Here is a 22,472-nt window from a genome sequence, read left to right as displayed (position 1 = left end):
TGCGTGTATCCTTAGCATTGACCATATTCTTCCCAGAGATGGTGCCTTTTCTCGGCTAAGGGAGCGGGATGCAGAGCCATACTAGCTGAGTTGGACGTGGCTCGCCCCTGCTGGGAGCACAGCTCTGCCTAAGTCCCTCCCTCTCTAGTAATTAGGTTTCTTTCTCTTAAAAATGTGCATGATGACAACAACGTCCATCTTGTAGCACTGTCATGAGGGTTAGAATAAAGCACTTAACAGCCCATGGCCCACTCCATTAAACGTTGGCCACTGTCATTTGATAATTACTGCACATGTCTCATCATCTCTAGTTTATTGTAAAGATTCTGACAAGTAGGCACTCCGTCTTATTGACCTCTAGTTTCTTCGCAATAACTAACTGGTCTGTGAAAATTCAAATATTCAATTCCTGCATTGTTAAAAATGAAATATTAAGTAATGATATTTATTCCAAGAGAGTTAAGAGATTCTTAAATATTTGATTTTGTTGAGAATTATAATAAAAATATAGTGTTCTATAAAATTTCTAAAGACCTATTTAGCATCATTTTTCTACCACTGACCTTTTTCCTGTGGCCAGATTAAAGGACACTGCTCTGTAAGGACCTCACATGTATGAAATAAGACAGATTTGTCAGCCATCCTCTTCTCTTGCATAGACAGAACATGTATTTGAAAGACTTATTGATTATTATTTCCCAGAATCCAACGATGTTGGCTGTACTGGAACAGGACCCTCCACCAGTTACCTCTGCTACGTATACTAATTGCCTCTATAGCAGAATTTAAAGACATCCATGAACGATTTTACAGCATGACCAAACTATGGGAAAATGCAAGCATCTATTGAAGATTTTATCTAATGACTTTTACTTATAAGAAAGCAAATGACAGAGCAATTCTATTTTGCCAAAGGGAGAAAGAGATAAAATGACTTGGCTAAGATTCTTCAGGAAAGTAACAGCAATTTTTGGAAAGAGAATGTGCAAAAGTATCTAAGTCCTACACATTCTGCCTGGGACCATTCATGAGAGTGAGAAATGAGAATCTTTCCTGAACAAAGGACAACTAAATCCAGTAATTATAGCCACAGGATATTATTGTGGCAAAAGGCAACACATGATCAGATACACACCAATGGGAAGAACCTGCATGTTAGAGAATGAAGGAAAATACAGTCATGCGTCACTTAATGACGGGGACAACTTCTGAGAAATGCATTGTTAGGCAATTTCGTCGTTGAGCAAACATTGTAGAGTGTCCTTACACAAACCTAAATGGTATAGCCCACTACACAGCTAGGCTATGTGGTACTAATCTCATGGGACCACCATTGTATATGCAGTCCATCATTGACCAAAATGTCCTTATGTGGCACATGACTGTAGTTTAATTCATGCAGAATTATTGAAATAATAGCTTCACAAGACAAAAAAGACTTCTCCACAACATTACACTTCACTCTACTATTGGTTCCCTAGAAGCACTTGCAATGTATTCTTTTGAATGTTTCTTACACATTTTCCTAGATTTTTCCCTCTAAATTGTGGTCCAGAAGATCCCATGGGTAACAAATATGCTCCTGCAAGCTCCTTCTGCCCATTTTTAAATTTCTGATATAATGTGAATTACAGAACTGACAAGTGAGACCCAGAGCTGAGTCGCTCCTGGTAAGCTCTTTTGTCAAGAAGACCCTCTGATGAGACCCAGACACACTCCGCTCCAGAGTCTTCCATGGCCCTTCCCTGAGCCAGACCCTTCAGAACCTTATACCTAGGTCTAAGAGTCAATGAAAACAAAAGCTTCATTTCCACACTTCTTCCACAAAGATTAGTGTTTTCCTAGTTTGAAACAACCTGATGAATCTCAGAATCACACTCGCCAGGCTAAATGCACAGCCTTCACTCCTGAAATCGGCATCTCTTACGTCTACACTTAACAATGATAAGTGCTCAGTGAGCATTTTTGACACTAGTCGAGGCTGCTGCATGATCTCTGGCCTGACTTTGTGTGTCTGTCTGTGTACATTTACTAGTTGTTCTGCTCGACCGCCATATTGCAGTGTCTTACCCGCATTAGCGAGTATTGCCAAGCTCATCTGACTAATGTTGATTTCTCCAAGATACTAAAGTTGATGAGAGCCGGAAATGTGTCTGTTTTGGCACAAATTATGTCTCTAGCAATTAACACTATGCCAGACACATAATAGATGCTCCATCGATATTTGTTGAATGAATGATTGAAAGAATGAAGGAATGAATAAAGAAACTTCTTTACCAAATTATTTGTGTAAGAGTGGGTCATTCTGATACTTGGCTCCATATTATGCTAGTTTTCATGATTTGAGACAAGAGGGCAAAATGACATATATGCTTCATTATATACATTAAATAACTTGTGTGCATTAAAGATTCGCTCCATGTATTTGTTTTATAATATTCAAGAATAATTTAATGTGCCAGTTTCAGCAAGTTGTTTGTAGAAATCAAACAGATTTATTCCTTGACTCTCTATATGGAATCCCACCTAAAGGAAGACAATTTGTACAAGTAAGGCACAATGAACGCTTACTGATATTTATATCTGCCTTGACTTTTGTTCCTGTGGTTATTTTTAATTAACCAAGATACTGGTCATCACTGGTGATTTATGCCTCTGGAATGTGCCGGCTAACCACCTCCCTCTGCCGAGAATCTTTCTTTGGAAAAGCCCACGTGGTATCTGGGAGCCGCTCCAGACGCTTGCTTTATCAGTACTCCAGCAGCCTGCTGAGAGGTCTGCAGGCTGGATCCACTTGGAACAGGGCTTATTACTGAAATCCATCATGAGAAGCGTCAGGGCGCAATAAGGAAAGCAGGGCAGGCCACTTTCTCCCCATCCTGAATTCCTAAGTCGTGGTGTTTAAGAGTTCCAGTCTCTCTGCATCTCCATTTTTTACCATGTGTCAGAGAGTATTTAAAACACCAACACCCTTTGTCTCACTCTTGGCTGCACTCAAGGTACACGGACTCAAAGACCAAATATTTAAGTTTGGAGGGTTCTTTTAAGCACTCACTGTGGGATCTTTGCCAGCCATTTTGCATTCTTCAACTTTGATTGTAGATGCTGGCCAGAAAACCTGCTCGGAGAGGAAAATAAAGGTTGCATAATCTCACTGGTATATATGACAGCTCAACGATCTTCTTCATTTACTTTTTGCTAACAGATTTCCTTAAGGTATTTCTATATTTATATTTCAAAATTATTTCTTTAATTTTATGAACTCATATTAGTAAAGACTTTATTATTTTATTCTAACAATTCTGTTTTTCTTTCTCCCATCAATGTTTCCTTTAATGAAAGCCTTTCAATAATATGTGCCCGTTTACTAACCATATAATATTAAAATAAAGTCATCATTAATGTGCACAATATAATGTATACTTTCCTCCTTTTGATTTTTAGGACACTTTTCCCAACTGCTTATAACACAACGAATTTACATTTATTTTGTTACCTTGGTTTAATATTATTTTTGGTAAACTACACAGCTGGGCTGGTAGATTTACTTAAAACGGACGCTTAGGTACTTCAACAGCTAAAATAACTTGGATAAAATCTCAGAGATTCCCTCTCTGAAATGCTGCGCTGGCTTTCTAAGTCACCTTGGGTCAGGTCTGGAGGTGACGGCTATTTTTTTTAATTGTCAGCCCATTGCTCATTGCTAAAACAATAAATTCAGAAGTCTCCTTGCTGTTATAAGTTTATAATTAATCCATTTTTATTTCTTTACTCCAATGAAGCATGATTCCTTTCCTTGTGAAACAGAATGATAAATATGAGCCATACTTGCTCAAAGAATTGTACATTTAATAATTGTGTCCCTTCAAGGCCTTCTTGGATTACATACAGATGACAAGGTGAGTCTTCCTTTCATCTGACTTTTTTATGCCATACTATATGCTTCTCTTTTTCACTTTCTATCTATGTACACATAGGACGTATTTTCTCATTTAGCTTTAGGTTTTAAATTGTTAAAAGCTATGAAACTAGACAGGGAGAGCAGAATTGACTATATTTGCAGCCCACGAAATAGGTACTAGCTTCCAACTATTTATTGACGTGTGGCCAGTATTTTCTATTTTTCTAATGAAATACAGAATTTTTTCATTGTATGCGCATTTTTTGAAGAAAAAGGCACCTAGGAGGTCAGCTTTGCCATCACAAAAATGATATACTTACACTCAGAGGCTCTTGACTTATATTGTTAATATTCAAGGAAAGAACGTGGTCTTTGCTGCCCACGTATATCCGGTCCTGATCTTCATCCATCAATAATATCCTGTAGTCTAAAGGCTGGTGGGACAGGCTGAAGTACTCAGAGGTCTTGGTTTCTCGAAGCTCTGAAACAGTGAACAGCACAGGTGAAATGCACTGTCTTGATTCTATGATTCTGCTATTTTAATGAAAATTATCTTAAAGAAGTATTTATCAAAAAAGTCAAGCTACATTTTCCTCCTACAATAATAAATTAATTTCCAATAGAGTTATGTTGGTGGATGTTTTTATTTATTGCCCCTTTGCTAAAGTAAAACACAATAAATCAATAAATGCAATGCTAAAGTTTATAGTAATACTATTTGATTACAACACTATTCACAGTTTGCACGAATGTCAACTCAGTGTTATTGCTGGCTGTCGTCAGCTCAAAACTAGTTAAAGCAGATCAACCTAAAACATATAGTAAGTGAGAAGATTGGACAAAAAAACAAAAGTGATGACAGTGTGAACGTCCTCCTAGCATCTCTTAATGTTCTGGACTCAACACGTTCTCAAGCGCTGAACTCAATGCATTCATCATCTTAGGACCATTATTTCCTCCTCTAAATATTTACCTTACTCCCTTCAACATAATTCTAACTAGTTTAATATATTTTTCTACAAATTGCTTGAAAGCAAATCTACTTTTTCTCATTACTTCTCGTTCACAAGGTAATGTCATTTAAATGGCATTATGCCTATGTATATATCAAAAGGAACAATATGAATTTTCAGATATTCTCAATCTTTAGATATTTCAGTATCTCAATGACCAGTGACTCATGTTCATTTAATTTCTTTCACATTAAATATGTGCCTATGGAGCTGAACTTTGAAGACAATAAGAAAAATCAATAATCATTAGAGCAGATTCAATTTTCTTTCCAGTCGAAATGCTCCTTTGCACAATTTAATGCTTCTTCATTCAAATGGTTCAGGATTTCTCTGTTCTTTCAATTATGATCTTAAGAGAGTGACAAACTCTACAAAGAGTCTGCTCTCAGGGATTACTGCTTCAATGATGAGCTATTTCTAAATTTCTGGAAATTCTTATAGGGCTGTGATTGGACTCGAACTAAAATTGAAAATTGTAAGAATTTTTATATGAGGCCATGAACTATAGTCTGCTTGCATTTGGGCCACACCCCATATGTAAAGATAGAGAAGTTGGACATTTAACCTGTTTTCTGGGGACACCAGTTCAGAATGTCTGATGTAACATCCTTCAAGTAGTTTTATATTTAGCTAATAATCTGAAAATATCATGCAAGTAGTATAATGATTACGAAGCAAGGCCGTGGTGCCAAACTTTCTGTGACATTGATCAAGTTACTTAATTTCTCTGTGCCTTAATTTCCTCATTTGTAAAAAATAATACCTTCTACTGAGAGTTCCCATGGAAGTCAACTGAATTAATACTTGTAAATATTTGAAATGAGTGACAGATAAAGGATTCAATAAATTCTAGTAATTATTACTGTTAGTATTATCAAGTTTGAATCACTAGTTATAAGAAAGATTTATGGAATTAGAAAAAATAGATACATATTTTCCTATTTTTCCCCTTTTTTTAGTATAAGTAGCTAAGATCCCTAAAATTACTGACACGGAATCTTAAAATATAGTCTCTGATATTCTGTACATAAGACGACAGTAAAGTGTAGGACTTTTTATGTGGAAGAAACCATTAAGAAGTTAGAAAAAATATTTCAGAAGAATCTTGAGAAGTAAATTACGAGAAGAGACAGGAACAAAAGACATGGAAAGATCTTTTAAACAAGAGGCTAGAGGGCAGCGGTGGTACCACGGGCCCAGAAACTGGAACAGCCTCTTTCATGAGGAAAGCAAGAAGAGTGAAAGGATGCCATTCAGGAAAAAAGTCAGCCTCTGCCAGACCAGAGGTCACTGCTGAATTAGGAAAAGAAAAATCCAAGAGTCCAACAAATGTCCAACAAATGTCACTCAAAGGTTGGAAAAGACACAAGCTGCCTCGATTTTGCCTAAAATCCGGCGTGTTTTATAAAGCTTGTTTTCATCCACTGGAGGAGATTCACAGTTGTGCGATTTCTCTGTGAAACATCAGGAGTAGGGTATAGTCAGGGCGCAGAATAGATGTTCAACAAATACCTCTTGAATAAATAACCCTCCAGTGAAATACACAGACTAGAGATCTAAAATGTGACTGAGTTCACGGGCTGGGAGCCCAACCACTGGAGTCTGCATCCCAGCTCTGCCAGTTCATTTGTGCGCATACTTGGCGAGGCCCTCTATCCCTCTGTGCCCCAGTGTCTTCCCCTTGAAGGCAGGATAACAGTACCCACGTCGTAGGGTACTGTGAGGTCTAACCTGTTAACACACATCGTGTGCATAAAAGAGTGCCTTTCCTATAATGACGCGGGTTACACGGGTTTCTTGTTATTATGACTTGGGCCAAGACACAAAGCTTCAGCCAGCAAAGTAAGAACAACTCCTTACAAGGAAGAAAGTATGGAGGACTAGATTGCCTGATTTATACTTATTAATATATCTAATATTTCTTTTTTTCACATGCAGAATCTACTCAAATTATTTGAGCAGGAGAGCAAAATAATAAATCATTTTTAAGGAAAATACTTTGAGTGTGGAGGATAATTTTGGAGGATGTGAGACTGGACAACTAAGAGATGCTGTTCCAGATGTGATGTTGACAAAGACCTGAGATGCTAGCAATGAAAAGAAAGAGTGAGGTGAGGAACACTTCAAATACAGGACTTGGAATGACTTTATATGAAGTCGGCCTTGGGGTCAAAGGAGGATATAAATGCCTCCCAAAACTGTAAACTAAGAGTAGGAGAAATGAACGTGCCTTTACTACTTTTCGGGGATCCGAAAGGGAAACTTCTTTGGTTGAGAGATTATTTGAGTGTTGAGAGACTAAATTCAGATCAAAGCAGAAATGTGCCACAAACACATAAAATTAGATAACTAATTTGCCGTTAGAAACATCAGATCTGCAGGTAGAGATTTATGATTCTTCTCACGGATTATGAAGCTCTGAGAGCAGACAGCTCTGGGGAAGCTCTGAGGAAGAGTGAATCTAAAGAGAAAGGCAAAGCACAGAGATGCGTTGGTTGTTAGATCCAAAGAGACTGCTCTGTGGTTGAAAGTGAAAGTGAGTCACAATGCACAGGCAGCAGCGCGATGTTGTGGCGAGAATACAGAACTGGGGTCAGACAGCTCCGAGTCGAAGGCCCAGCTGCATCACTTACATAAGCACGTTATTTTAAGAAAGCTACCTCCCTTCTCCCAGTTTCGACTTCCTCATCTATAAATTGGTTGCATTAAGACATCACTCAAAGGACGTCCACCAGCACACAGCAGAGGATCAACGTTGACCCTCTGTCTAACAGATAATTCTCCTTTTCTTCCCTGTTGACAGAGCTGGTCTGTGCCAACCACCGTGGTCCCACCCCCTGGCCAGTGAGTGCTTTAAATATGGTTTTGTGACTAACTCCGGTCAACGAGATTTAAAAGGAAGCCTTCTGCGGGGGACCTGGAAGAGGTTTCCTGGGTCTTAAAAATGGGCATGGAAAAGAGGTGATTTCTTTTTCTGCCTCTGGACATTGGCACGTGAGCATAAGATACTTGTAGGAATTGCAGCCACCAAGAAGAATGCGAGCTGAGAAAGGCAAGCACAAATTTAGAAGAAAAGCTGAGTTTTTTAAGAAATCAGTTAATCTCTGAACCACACCTAGGACTGTTATATCACTGGGCTCCTTCTGTTATATCAGATTAAAAAGAAAAAAAATTCTAGCATTTATTAGGCACCTTGAATTGAGGCTTTCATTTCCTGTTGTCAAAACCCTCATTAACTGATGCAACTTTCCAGTGTTCACAGCCCCTTAACTACCACCTTCTCACCCTTTCTATCATGGTTTCTTTAGTTTGGGTATTTTTTTCAAAATAATCTTTCTTTAAAATTTTTCCCTTCTTTTCCTAATCTATACTGAAATAAAACCAAGAGTGTGATTTCTAGCTGGGAAAATAGTGTCAACTAAATTTTACTCGAAAGTGACAAAAAATGGCAGTTCTCCTCTTTACCTGTTTCATTAGAAAATAATCAATTTCTTGCATGAATTCAAATACCAGAGGGAGCAATAACTGCATTAACTTAAGACCTTTCTGGTCCAAGGATTTTACCTATTTTTCTGAGCCATAAAGCTATCTTCAAACTTAATTACCTGTAGCTCATTGACAGCTGACAGCTGTTAATGGAGGAAGATTTACTTTAGAAGGGCCCCTGTCAGAAGGCTAGAAGCGGAGGCGATTTCTTTCAAATGCTATTTAAATTGCTGTTAGTAGCCATAATTGAACTTCGGAGCTTGAGAAAAACAAGACAAAGCAAAATATTTTTTTTTAGAATAAAGAGATGAGTTCAAAGCATCGAGGATTTTTATCTATAAAAAGAACGCCTGAACCATCCATCATTTTGGTTAAATGTAGATCCAACTTAAGTGAATGAATAATATAATGATTTGGCCACAGTTAGAGAAAAATGACTGATTTAATGAAGTGGTTACCAAGAGAGAAGGAAATTACAATTCTTTCTCTCATCTAAACAAGTCAAAGGGTAGCACCGTCCTACTCGTCTCTAAATCTTAATCATGATGTCACCCTTTTTGTAGCATTGAAGGTACAGCTAATTGTGTTATTTCTCAGGACACACTCAACTGATTGAGAAGGAACTCTGTCTGAAAGTATGTGGCAGCAAAAGATGCAGTGGCCCCAACTAAGTCCCTGGGAAAATCTCCTGGGAAGCAGTACAAAAGAAAAAAAAATTACTGCATGCTTCTATTCGGAAATGCACATTATCATAGAGTTCTATGATGGAAAATTACTGTAATGCCTCCCATGCCAACGTTCCCCGAGAGAAAACTTGTAGCTCAATATGCCTACCTGGGATTCACATATTGACACGGACTTTTCTTTGTAACGGAAGCTATTGTGAGCCTTGAGAATTTAACCAAGGCTGAGAGAACAATACGTTCCCCCAAAATATAAACCCTAGCAACGAAAGCTTCTGGGTCCAATTGAATATCGTTGATATACTGCTGTAGCAATTACAACACAGTTTAATGCACAGTAATATATCATCCGTAAATAACACTCTAAGGACGTTAAGACCTAACCTTTGTTCTCTGTTAAACCAGTCAGTGATCTTAACATCTCTGAGCAACCAAGTCAATAAGAACTCATTCATGTGCTCAGAAATCTGATCTTGTGGAGGAGGGTGGCGAGTCTAGGGTTCTCTTTTATGAATAATAGATTCTGTTAAACTACTAAGTAGGGGAACTCATTTGCTCAGAATACTACATTATCTTCAGCCTTTTACAGATTTCAAAAATGGACAAAAGATTACTTCACTGAAAATCGATTCCCAGGGGTGTCTCTATTAGAAGCATCTGCAACAGCTACTCATTAATTATGTTTACAGTTCATGATGTGCTATTAATTGATGGGTTCAATACATATTTCTTGAGCCCTTATCATAGCAGGCTAGACACTTTGCTCAAATAAGAGGACACAAATATGAAGACACCATGCCCTTACGACAATCCCAAATCTTACCTTACATTCTGCTATTCTGTTTGGCTAGCCCGCCAGGACATTCTCAGCATAAACTTTGGCTCTCCCTCTGGCGGAATGCGCATCTACAGATTTCAAAGTAAATCCTCAGGATATCTCTTACTTCAGAGATATTGCTACTGACAGGATAATTTCCTCTCCTGAATGTCTTATCTCAGAAGAATTTTAAGTAGAGTGGACTTAGACAGCCACGCTCTCCCTGAGGCTCACTGCTTTGAGACGGGGTTAGACACTGAACTTCACCCATCCATTTAGGACTGACAGACAGATAAAGACAAGGGTCGTGACCCTCCAACAGCCTGAAACCACAGCTCTAATTCCAGGGCAAACAGAGACCAGAGGCATGTGGTTAAAACCACATTTGCTCAAAAACGACAGCCCCAAATAGCTACCCCATGTGGGTTTACCAGTAGGAGTGTCTGTTCTAGATGCTTTATAAACGTATTTCATTTAACTGGCATTCAAAGCCTTTGGGTTAGGCCTTACTATTATTCCTGTTCCACATAAAAAGAAACTAAAATTTAGTTGATTTGGGCAATCTCACCAAAGTCACACAGTAATAAGTAGAAGAGACAAGAGCCAGAATTCAAAGTAAGGTGAGTTCCTCAACCTGTGAACTCAATCTGATACCCTTGTGTTTTTCTTTTCTCTTTTTTTTAGTTGAGGGATAATTGATATTGGTGCAGCCAAAATCAAAAACAGTATGAAGGTTCCTCAAAAAATCAAAATAGAACTGCCATGGAATCCAGTAATTCCACTTCTGGGTATTTATCCAAAGAAAATGAAAACACTGATTTGAAGACTTAAGCACCTCTATGTTCATTGTAGCCCTATTTACAAAGTCAAGATACAGAAACCGTTTAACTGTTCACTGATAGATAAATGGAGAGAGAAGATGTGAGATATATATATAGTATATAGACAATGGAACATTACTCAGTCATAAAAAAGGAACAAAATCTTGCCATTTACCGTAACATGGATGGACCTAAGGGTATTATGCTAAGTAAAATACAAATACCGTATGACTTCATTTATATGTGGAATCTAAAAAAAGACACTTGCTTGTTTTTCAAATCAGACAGACAACTTCAACACTTATTTGTTGGGTTTCCATCACAGTCTTGCCCTGCAGATGAGTCTGTGCAGTATCACATGTAGTATAAGAAATGCCTCAGCCTCATGCATTTTCTTTGCCGGTTTGGAGAGCAAGATGGCGGGTAGGGGGTGGGTGGAGACCACCCTCCAAACAACTTGAGAATGATCAAATTCTCAGCGACGTTGTTCTCACTAAACCATCAGAGCAAGTCGGAGAACGAAAGTGAGATCAGAGTCAGACAACAGACACTACTTCACATAGAAACAAAAGGTTCCACTTCTCTCTGTTTTTTGATGGATAGGCATGATTGACCAACTGGAAGCAAAACGCCAAATGGATGAAGGAAGGAATAAGGGAAACAGTTGTATTCAGTGAGCCTGGCCAGGGAAGGGCAACAGTGCCCCAGAAGCCCAGTTTGTGGCTGTTTTACCAGCAAAACTATCAATAGTGCCCACTTTGCACTTTCAAAAGATTCGTGGCTTGGGTATTAAATCATATGGTCACTCTACGTTTAAGCTTCCTCTTCTTATCTTAAATGGTTTTCCATTATTTTTAGAACAAAATCCAAAATTCTTAATACGGCCTTTGAGGCCTGCCACAATCTGGTTGGAGATAAACCGAACTAGGAAATCCCCGTCATCACTGTTTACCTATTTTCTTTGTGTTTTTGCCCTTCTGGCCTTCCTTTCACAACCTCAACCTTCCTTTCTCTTCTCTGCCTCAGGGCCTTTGTACGCGTTATTCTTCCTGCTGAGAGGATTCTGCCGGCATGTTTCTAGCGCCTACTCATGACTCATGCAGTAGTTTCAATGTAATTGAAGTTGGACTGCTTCATAAAGGCTTCCTCGATCCTGCAGATGAGGTCAGGTCTCAGGTCTGCTGATCTTTGCTCAATTTCCCTTCGGGGTTTTCTCTTCTCTGAAAGGCTGTCTGGAAGATCACATGAAATGGTCTAAAACACCATGGGTTGGGGGGCTGGAGCCTGCGCTATCTGACTTGCTACGACCCCCCGTCGTCTTCTGTAAGGTTTGCAGCTGAAACTGCCTCTGAGATGAGACAAAGTTCTTTTCACATTCTCCCCATTTTTCTCCTATACTGAGCTTTAGGAGCTCTTAATCTTGGTGAATTAAAAATTATGAGCATGAACTAATAAATTGAGAAAAAATGGTATAGAATTTCAAAAATTAAGGTTTTCTTGATAATAATTTATTATTATTAAAAGGTAAAGTATGGGGCAAAAGGGCCCCGTTTTGGAATTAACCACCTAGCTCCTCCGTTTGCTGACACAGAGCCTGGTGTGCCCCCTCCCGCATCTCCCTGTTCCCACCCACCTGAGGTCTTGTCTCTACAAAATAAAAGGAAGAATGAGATTATTTATTAACCAAAATGATCTCTGTAGCAATAAAAATGTCCACAAAAATAATTTCTTTTTCACTGTTTACAATCATTATCTACTGCTGTAAAATATCTGTAAAGCTAACGTAATCCCTCATATTACTACAAATCACTCAGGGAAAAAGGCCTCTTTAAAAACCTATCTTACGTGCCTGCTGGCCATCTGGATATCTTCTTTGGAAAACATCTGTTCAGATCCTCAGCCCATTTTTTGATCCAGTTGTTTGTTTTTCTGTTGTTGAGTTGCGTGAGTTCTTTATATATTTTTGATATTAACCACTTACCAGATATATGATTTCCAAATATCTTCTCCCAAATAGCAGGTTGTATTCCTGTTTTACTGATGGTTTCCTTTGCTATGCAGAAACGTTTTAGTTTGGTGCAGTCCCATTTCTATTTTTGTTCATTTGCCTTGCCTAAGGACACATATTCAAAAACATGCTGCTAAGACAGATGTCGAACAGCAGACTGCCTATATTTTCTTCTAGAGTTTTATGGTTTCAGGTCTTACATTCAAGTCTTTAATCCACTTTGAGTTAATTTTTGTGTATGGTGTAAGATAATGGTCTACTTTCATTCTTTTGCACGTGGCTGTCCAGTTTTCCCACCATTTATTGAACAGACTTTCCTTTCTCCATTGTGTGTTCTTGGCTCCTTTGTCAAAGATTAGCTGTCCATAGACAAGTGGGTTTATGTCTGGATGGGGATGTAATTGGTGCAGAAAACAGTATAGAGATTCCTCAAAAAATTAAAAATAGAAATACCATACGATTCAGCCATTCCACTTCTGGGTGTTTATCCAAAGAACACAAAAACACCACTTCAAAAAGGTATGTGCACCCCTATGCTCACTGCACCATTATTCACAATAGCCAAGACCTGGAAACAATCTAAGTGCCCATCAAGGGATGAATGGATAAAGAAGATCTGGTATATATACACAATGGAATACTACTCAGCCATAAAAAGATGAAATCTTTCCATTTGTAACAACATGGATGAAGCTTTAGGGTATTATGCTAAGCGAACTAAGTCAGATGGAGAAAGACAAATACTGTATGATTTCGCTCATATGTAGAAGATAAAAACAACAACAACAAATAGTCACATAGATACAAAGAACAGATTGGTGGTTACCAGAGGGGAAGGGAGGTGGCAGAAGGCAAATGGGGTAAAGGAGCATGTGTGTACCCTGAGGGATGGTGACTAGACTTTTGGTGGTGAACACCATGTGGTCTACACAGGAGTCAAAATACAGTGATGTACACATGAAATTTATATAACATTATAAACCAATGCTAGCTCAATAAAAACGTTCTAAAAATAAAAACCTACCTTAGAAATATAACCACAGTAACACAACTGTGTCTTTCCTGGATAAATGAAACTAAATCAAAACCCAAGACTTCCCCCCACACACCCAAAGCATATTCCTTTTGTGTTGTGTGGTTCAGTCAACTGGAGAATTATAAATTCTGACTTCCCTTCCTCGAGCTCCCTTGGGCGACATGAAAGCAGACTTCAAAGACCTTAGGTGCTCATCTTGAACGGGAGGTGGCGGCCGGATTCTATCTCAGAGTATGAAGAACATACAATCACAGGCTACCTCAGATGTTTTGAGAGCCTGTGAACTGGAAGGGAGTCATTTCTGGGAAGTGGAACCAAATCTGAATCTACTGCTAAGCGGCAGAGGACAGCACGGATGCGCTGAGCGTCAGGGTCAGTGCTGGTCCCACTGTCAGGAAGGCCTTGTTTTCAGCGTCCACTTGAGACATAAAGAAGGGAAATAACCTTGTGGAGAGGGAAATGCTGCATCTGGCACCTCATGTATAGAGCCCTTGACACTTCTGGAAAAGCTCCTTTGGGACAAGGTGTTCAAAAACAGTGGATCCAAGATGAGAACAGTAAGTCTGAGGTGGCAAGCAAAACAAAACAAAGCAAAACAAAAGGAGGGGGACACAACAGCAATTAGTGTTATCATGAAAAGTGCAAACTAGGGAACTTCCACTAAATGTCATATTATCCTGTCATTGTAATTCTTTACATAGAGATTTGGAAAACATTTTCTCATGCTGTTAAGTTTTAAAAATGGGCTATATTCAATATGAAAACAACTGTTAAAAATTCTTCACAGAAAATAAGACTAGGAGGGAATATTTTTAAATACTAATACTAAAAGTCCTCAGGTGGTGAGACATAGAAATGCAAAGACAGGGAGACAACACGTGCGCAGTGGGCAGCGGTGAAGAGCTGACACAGTGTATAGTGCCAGCAAAATCCCAGAGAACAGAGGATACAGCAGACCCCACTCCCCAACTCTAATCCCCAAAGCGACCATCATCATATGTAAAGATTCTTACAGGAGCATTTAACCCTTGTCTATCACAAAACTTGTACTGTTTATTGGTTTTCCATGCTTTCAATAAAACTCCTTCGGATACACTGTGGCCTTCCAGTGGGAACTTGTAGTCAGGGTGCTTGAGCAGGAGGAGATTCCACGTGCCGAGCGAGGTCTCTTGTCCCACCTCGTCCCACAAAGTTCTCTGACCCTTCCTGCCACAGTTCTCTAAGACATAAAGCTCACATTTTATAATGCGTCAGGCTTTACACAAAATAAAAATCTTCCTTGAGGCATATATTTATTCAATCATTCAATAGATAGTATATGAGCCAAGGGCTAGGTAAAGAGATGAAAATTCTTGGACTCCCTTCTCAAAGGGATAGTCTGAAGGGCTGTACACCAACAATTGTAGAACAAGAAGATGACTCAGGAAATTAAGGGAGCTTTGAAGAGGAGAGAGAAGTCTTCCTGGAAATAACAGGGAAATCTTAAACAGAAGCAAGTGCTTGACCTTATTTCTTCATTCAACAAATATTAGTTGAGCCACTCTATCTATTCAACTCATAATCGCAGTAATAAACGCACAGAGTGTGGTAAAGAACAGGATAAGTGTTTAAGGCAAGGGCAGCTGCTTTCCATCAGGGGTCAGAAAAAGCTTCTGTGGAGAAGTGTCATTAAGATGTGACCAAAAGGACAGATATGAGTTACTAAACAGAGAAGCATTTTCCAGGGAGTGGAGATAGCTTCTGGAGAAACCCTGAGATGGGAGATTCAAGGATGATTAGCAGTTTTTGGTGTTGATAAAGAAGAGGATTCGGGCGGGCTTTCCTAAGCACCAGCAAAGAGTCAACCAGCATGGAAACATGCAAAATTCCTCAATGTTGCATAAGCAACATTCAAAGATGCCAACTCCTTGTACAGCCAGACAAAGGGGTTGGGTTTTTCCAAAGTTGCTCGAGGTACCAAATAAAAATCTGAAACAACACGTGACATGACCACTTGCAAGTCTGTTAGAAAAATAATTCTGCTGACGAAGAGTTCTCAAGAGCAAGATGATTTGATGATACACTCATAACTGAATAATGTAGAATAAAAATACTCTGTATAACTAAACTATAAGATGTCTGCATAGAAATAAATATGCACAGACAGAAGTCTTGGGAAAAATTCAACTTGTTCACATACTTCTTCATGATACGTTCAATTAGAAATAAGAGTTTGATAATACTGTTGGCTCAATTCTGTCACTTTAAAAAACTGTAATTATTCTTTACTCAAGAATCAAGCAGTGTAAACTTTCCTTACAGAACTTTATGATTTAGATATATTCTCATACAGGAATCTGGTATGAGAATGCACCTAACAAAATGCTGAACTAGACCAGGAAAGGAAAACCAGTTATCACTAACTGGAAAACAGCTACGTATTGCCAACATTTTTCGGTCTAGATTCTTTCAGAATGATGGCAGACCACCCACAGCTTTTGGTAAGACAGACGATTGGAATTTAACAACCCAGCTTCCCCCACCAACCAAAATTCTTGGACTCTGCTTTCACTCGATGCATTCTTAAACCCATTTTCATGTGCACACAGGAAAAATATAATCAACTGTATACCATAAAATCCCAAATCTAAAGAACCAGACTTAATGAACAAAGAAATACAGAGATGTTTTCCTAAAGAGACAGCTATTTTATCTAAACAATATTTAATTCGACATGACTCACTGTTTAGCCAAGTTATTGCACTTGGCTTCAAAACAAAGAAACACGTTTGGGGAAATGCAGAGGGCAGTGGAAACACGCTCCCTTCGCTCTAAGCACATTCGTCATTCAACGCAGAAGCCCTCTTTTCTCCTTTTTTCTTGTCTCTCTTTCCCCTGACACTGTCTAGAATACAAGGTCAGTGACTGGGGTCTCCAGGGCTGGGGAGGAGGTTTAAACAGAGTCCTTGGGAGTGTGCCTCTGCATAGTCATGGAGCTACCCTTTGATTCTTTTCAGGAGACGGACAAAAGACCCCACCAGGTTCCCTGCAGCTTTGAAGTGTCCCAGACTCATCAGGGAGACAATAGGTTTTCAATGTTACAATAGCTTTTCAGTGAGCACGCAAGGCACTAGACTGGGAAAAACCATTTGTTTCCACACTTCACGTGACGGTGATTTGAGATAGGGTGGATGTGGTATCGCTCAATCTTTCAAAGGAGATGATCAGCATCGCACTTTTCTGCCTTTGCTCTCGGAACATAATATTTACCATTCCTGCATGCACTTCAAGGGGAGGAGCAGAATATGGACTCAAAGCTTATTTATTTTACAAAATCCTGTTGTTTCCAGGAGGAAAGTTTTCACCAAGACTATCTCTTTAATTTTCAGGGTACAAGTAAAATCTTTTGTTGAGAAAAAGGCATGCTTAAAGGAGGAAGTGAGAAGCTATTAGAGACCAAAAGTTTGACCTGAGTATTAACAGCTTACGGCCCCCTTTTTAACGTGGATGGACGTTTCATCCCACTGATTTATAGCCATTTTTATTCCTGAATCTCAGAGAGCAAAACATATTTTATTAGGCAAAACGACAGGTGTAGATAGTCGGAATGGTGTTATTTGAAGGATTTCACATTGCACAATCCCAATGACTTAGCAAGATTAAGCAGAACAAGCCCTGAAACCACAAGAGTGGATAAACAGGTTTCCAGCTAGGCATTTGCCTTTGGTTTCTCTCCATCAAAGAGACACAGAAATTGTACTTCCCTAATTTTAAAACTTCTGCAGGCTTTATTACTCATAAATAATGAATGTAATCATAACCAAGATTGTCTTTCAACATCCAAGTGGAAAATTAATTCAAGTTAGCACAATTCATGTCCCCAAATCATTTTAACTCAAGACATGCAGACAAGTAAAATCAAACTCTGTTATTTCTTTTCAACCTAATGCACTTTTCTGGAATAAAGTCTGGTGTTTGAAGACACAGAGATCTTAGCTTAAATCTTGGCACTGCATCTGACTAGCTATGTGGCTTTAGGCAAGTTACTTAAACTATTAGTACCTAAGTGTCCCACCTGAATGACGGAAATCATAACACCTACCTCACGGGACAACTGTGCTAATTGAAAGAGAAAATAAGCATGAAGCCCCTGGAGCACAGCAGCTATCACTCATAAGTTTGTCTCCATGCCAAGATGGGAGTTTCAGTTTTAAAGGGGATATTTGCGCATGGTCATAGCTTTAGGGCATTGCTCTGCTGGTGTTTTCTGAGCTAATCCTGCTTTGTGAAGACTTGAGATAATTTACACTTTTGCCCAATTCACCTCTTTCCACAAAGAATTCGAGAAGAGTCTAAAAATGTGTGAGATGGAAACCGGAGAGGGAACGGAGCCCTATACACAGAGATAATACCTATACAGAAAAGCTTCCTCCCTAATTTGTGGTATGGAGTATCCCTGACTTATATCCAAAGATAACTCAAAAATCCATGAGCAAGCCAATTATTTGAGGTTCAGTACTGATTTTTCCTTTAAAATCCCAACATTACAAGTTGTACTGAGAACCACAGTTGCGCCTACAGCAGTCTGTCTGGCCCCTTGTTGTGTTGATCTTACTAATGTTGATATTGAATCAGAAGTTTATCCAATGATGCTTTCTAAGATTTTACACAAAGTATCATCATTACATTCCAACAGGGTCTGCAGTGGTTCACAGCGAGGGCCCCGGGGCGAGGGCGCAGGGAAAACATTCTCCTTGCCGAGCCTCCCATGTTGTGTTATGTAGCTAATTCGTTGCCGCTTCAGTTTACTTATCTGTAAAATGGGGGTTGTGATATGATCTAACTCAAGGGTTTGTTGTTAGGATAAACTGAGTTAGTAAATCAGAGCAGTGAGAGGCAGGTTATACCGCTCAGAATGTAACAGCTGTTATCATTATTCCTGTCCTCAAAGGATAACGCTAATATGCCTCAGGGAGGTCAGACATTGCTCCCAAAGCCACACAACTAAAAATGGCCCATGGGAGAAAACTGAAATCAGGTCTTTCTGCTTCTAGACCCACTGCCCCTCCCAACACACCATGCTGTCCTTCTACGTCAGGGCAGCACCCGAGAGCTCTACCCGACCATCAGTGGACCACGTCGTTGTGAGGAAAGGCATGTAACGGGCTAATTCAGCACATCGCTGCGGTAATTTTCAAGATGGGCAGCACGGCCGCCTTGAAAACACGCCCCTAAATCCCGTCTGTTTTGTGAAAACATATTTCTCCTTGTTAGAGTTTCGTTCCCGACCTGCTTGAGGAGCAGAACTTCCCAAATGAAATCAGAAGCTCAAAATGTGAAACAGATCAGTGAGAAATTGCTCTTGTTAAGTCTGCAGCAGGAGCTCCCGTACAGTCTGTCCAGCCTCTCCCCGGCCACCTCTTATGAAGGGCAGCCACACCACCCTGCTTTTCATTCCCCGACTATGAGAGGCTCGCTCACAAATTAAAACTATTGTGAGGCCAGAATTGTCAGGAAGTTTGAAAACGGGAGGGAGGCATTCCTCAAAGTACTAGAAATTTGACTACACCCTCTACGCCATCTTTATCTCTCTTTAAACATATATTTCCTGACGAATTCTTAGCTGGACATCATTAAACCAACTGCTGTCGAGAATAGCACAAAAATCTAAAAAATAGTCTTCAAGAAACCTAGTCTTCAAGGGGAGCTACAGTATGTGCGCGGTAACATAACATAGGGCAGTGCAAGGTAAACGCCTGGAAAGAGCGGCACAGAAGGGCATCAGCATCCATCACCCAACCCATAAAATAGGAAATCATTCTCAATTTCTCCCTGGCAGCCGATCCACCAGCTGCTGAGTCTTGCCGATTTACCCCTAAAACGTCTCTCAGATCAGTCATTTCTTCTCCATCTCGAGTATCACTCTTTATTCTAGACACTCATCCTGGTTCCTGTGACTGGACAGTTGCATGAGTCCCTAACTGCTCTCCTGCCTTTAGTCTTACTCTTTGTTCATTTATTTACTGCCTGTTGGGAAACACGGGCACTCTGGGGCAGTCTGTGCGCTGGGACCTTGGGATACGAAGACACAGACCCTGCCCGACGAGGCAGGTGGAATTCTCACATCAGCCATGTGCCACCAGATGAGTTACCACCATCCCAAAGCTAAGCATGGCCACGTCTGCACACAGCACTCCTGTCCCACCGTACATCTATTCAGTGACTTCCTGCTTCCTAAACCTACAGTTCTGAGCTCTTCAGAAGCCACGGGGCACTTTAAGAATCTAGCAAATGTATGACCTTCCTTTTTCTCAATAGTTTCACATAGGATCATAGTCATAAATGTCACCTGCAGTTTCACGGTATCAATGATTCTCTGGAGTTCACTCAAGTGGCCCTTTGTGTTCCATAGTGGGGGCGGTCCATGCGCCCAGGTTGTAATTGTCCCACCTAAAGAGAAAATTCCTTCCCTACAATTATGCTCAGCAAGACCCTTCATGAGCCGACCCTCGCTTACCACCCCCATCCCAACACTGGTGTTTCCTCCTTGACCTTTATGTTCCTGCAGTAGAGCTGCCTGTAAGGTCTACTGAACATCTTCTACCTCATGCTTCTCACCTAGTTCTTTCCAGGCTCCTGTGCCTTGCCAACTTTCCCAGGTTTTTAAGGCTGAACCAGTACTGCCCTTTCTATAAAGTCTTTCCCAGTTCCCCCTTTCTCCTGTGAGAAATGGGAACAGTGATTCATCTTTACCAGCAACAAATTTTTTTACTGGAAGTGAGATAAGTGTTCCAATTCCATGTATTTAATCTTTGCTCTATGAGGTGTATATATTCTATTTCACGTCTTAGCCATAAAGAAATGACACTTAGAAAAGTTAAATGTGTTGATGGCCTATAGCTAGTGAGCGCAGAGTCGGGACAAGAACCCAGGAAAGCTGACTATGAAGTTCTCCCCACTGTAACACACTGAGTGCACACTCGTTTTGACACAATTAGACTCAACCAGACTCACTTGTCCCACAAGTCTGGGCCCTCCTTAAAAACTTCTCATTTATTTTAGGAACTTCCAGAGTGCTTTAGAGAGACAGGAAGACAGTACCTGTTCAAAGACAATAGTTTAAATTGATCTAGAAAAGGCCTTCAGTTTTCAAGCCAATTTGGGGGGCAGAAGAAAGGACAAAGGATTGCTTGTCCCAGCAGACAGTGTCATCCGACTTCAACCAGGTGTCTATTCAGTAGGGAAGGAACTGGTGGAGAGGGCGGCATAGACTAATCCTTTTCAAAGGATCTATGGTGAAGGACAAGTGTTTTATTTCTTTTATTTTTCCAACATATAATAAAAGTGAATTTCTAGGTAAATGAAAATTAAACAACTCAGTCATACAAAATACAAGCCCGGATTCTTGACATTAGACCCAGTAGACATTAAAGAGGTCTGTTGAATCGCTGTGCTCTGATTTTCCGTATTTACCACATCGTGCAACAACTGCGGGCACCCTCTGCAGTCATGGAGGAGCACAGGCAAACAGCACTGCACAGACCAGCTTTTTCCTTTTCCAGAAGTAACAAGAGCAAATTCACTTGGCGTTCTCATTCTGTTTATGAAGCATTTAGGACAAACAACGAGTCAACACTGTGTTTCAACATGACTCCCTATGCCGAGCGATCTCTACGGGTTTACTGAGGCAGCAGACATGAGAGTTGCTGTGGGGACAGACAGCAAGTACACACTATGCACAGAATCAAGCAATTTAAACACTATTATTTATTAGAAGATAACTTTACCATCTTCATATCTCCAGACTCTAGACACAGAATATGACCAAGGTCAGGTCATGGGGCTCTGCCATATATTTTTTCTCTCAATACGTTTGGGGGAAAAGAAAAAAGTTGTTTAGATGAGGCTAAAACAACTTCCTAGTCCCATTCTTTTTATAATGTTTGATATTTTTATTCTTCAAAGGATTTCTACTCTTTCTATTCTTCTGTTAAGTATATTCAGAAAACACAGGCAAAATATGCCAAGTCCAAAATTTTCTTCAAATCAAGCATTCTTTCCCATCACCCTTTCCTTTATCTTTTTTAATTGCGAATTCCTTTCCTACATGTAACTTATGCATCTGATGCCCTGTACAGAAAGAAGTCGTTATCATCATCCTGTTTTCTTCTCATTTTCCGTCTATGATGGGTCTATTTATGAAGATTTCGTCGTAGAATCTAGATCAAGGAATCTTATCTTTCTCTAACTCTAGAATCCTTCTCTCCAAACTGAACACAAACTCTGCCATGGGGAGATGATAAGATTATTCAGCAACCCACTTCAGCACCCTCCCCTTATCACATTTCACGACAACACATTTCTTAACACAAGAGATTTTACTGCCTCTTAAATCCAGCTTTTGAATGTCATACAAAACATCATTTTGCAGCTAGGTTTCTAAATTTAGCTTTAAGTATGTCTCCCTAATTCCACCATGAGTGGATAATTACCTAATCTTCTACAGCTACTGTTCTGCGTGAAAATAATACCAGAAGATTCATTTAGCCTTCATTTTATATCATTTATAAACAACTTTTCCACCTAGAATTTCAAACCAGAGTAGTAGCAAGGCTAAGTTTTAGCAATGGTGGCAAATAAATAACTCCAACGTTTTTGCTGAGTAGAAACATGAAAAGAAAAGTTACCATTGCTGACATAACACTTTTCCTTGATTTTAAAGCCTTAA

At 39.7% G+C, this 22,472-nt stretch overlaps 1 protein-coding gene across 2 annotated transcripts in view; it reads right to left on the bottom strand.

Moving 5' to 3' along the window:
• Window positions 1–22,472, bottom strand: part of SEMA3C (semaphorin 3C) — a 161,921-nt gene that overhangs the window by 75,833 nt on the left and 63,616 nt on the right. For both annotated transcript variants that reach the window (XM_023638817.2, XM_023638818.2), the window contains exons 3-4: window positions 4,222–4,382; window positions 3,056–3,118 (exon numbers count right to left, since the gene is read on the bottom strand). In XM_023638817.2, coding sequence (XP_023494585.1) covers window positions 3,056–3,118; window positions 4,222–4,382 — 224 coding nt within the window. The remainder of the gene's footprint in view (window positions 1–3,055; window positions 3,119–4,221; window positions 4,383–22,472) is intronic.

This window comes from Equus caballus, chromosome 4, assembly GCF_041296265.1.
Source record: "Equus caballus isolate H_3958 breed thoroughbred chromosome 4, TB-T2T, whole genome shotgun sequence".
In the NCBI taxonomy this organism is placed as follows: Eukaryota; Metazoa; Chordata; class Mammalia; order Perissodactyla; family Equidae; genus Equus; species Equus caballus.
This window is presented reverse-complemented; position numbering and strand designations above follow the sequence as displayed.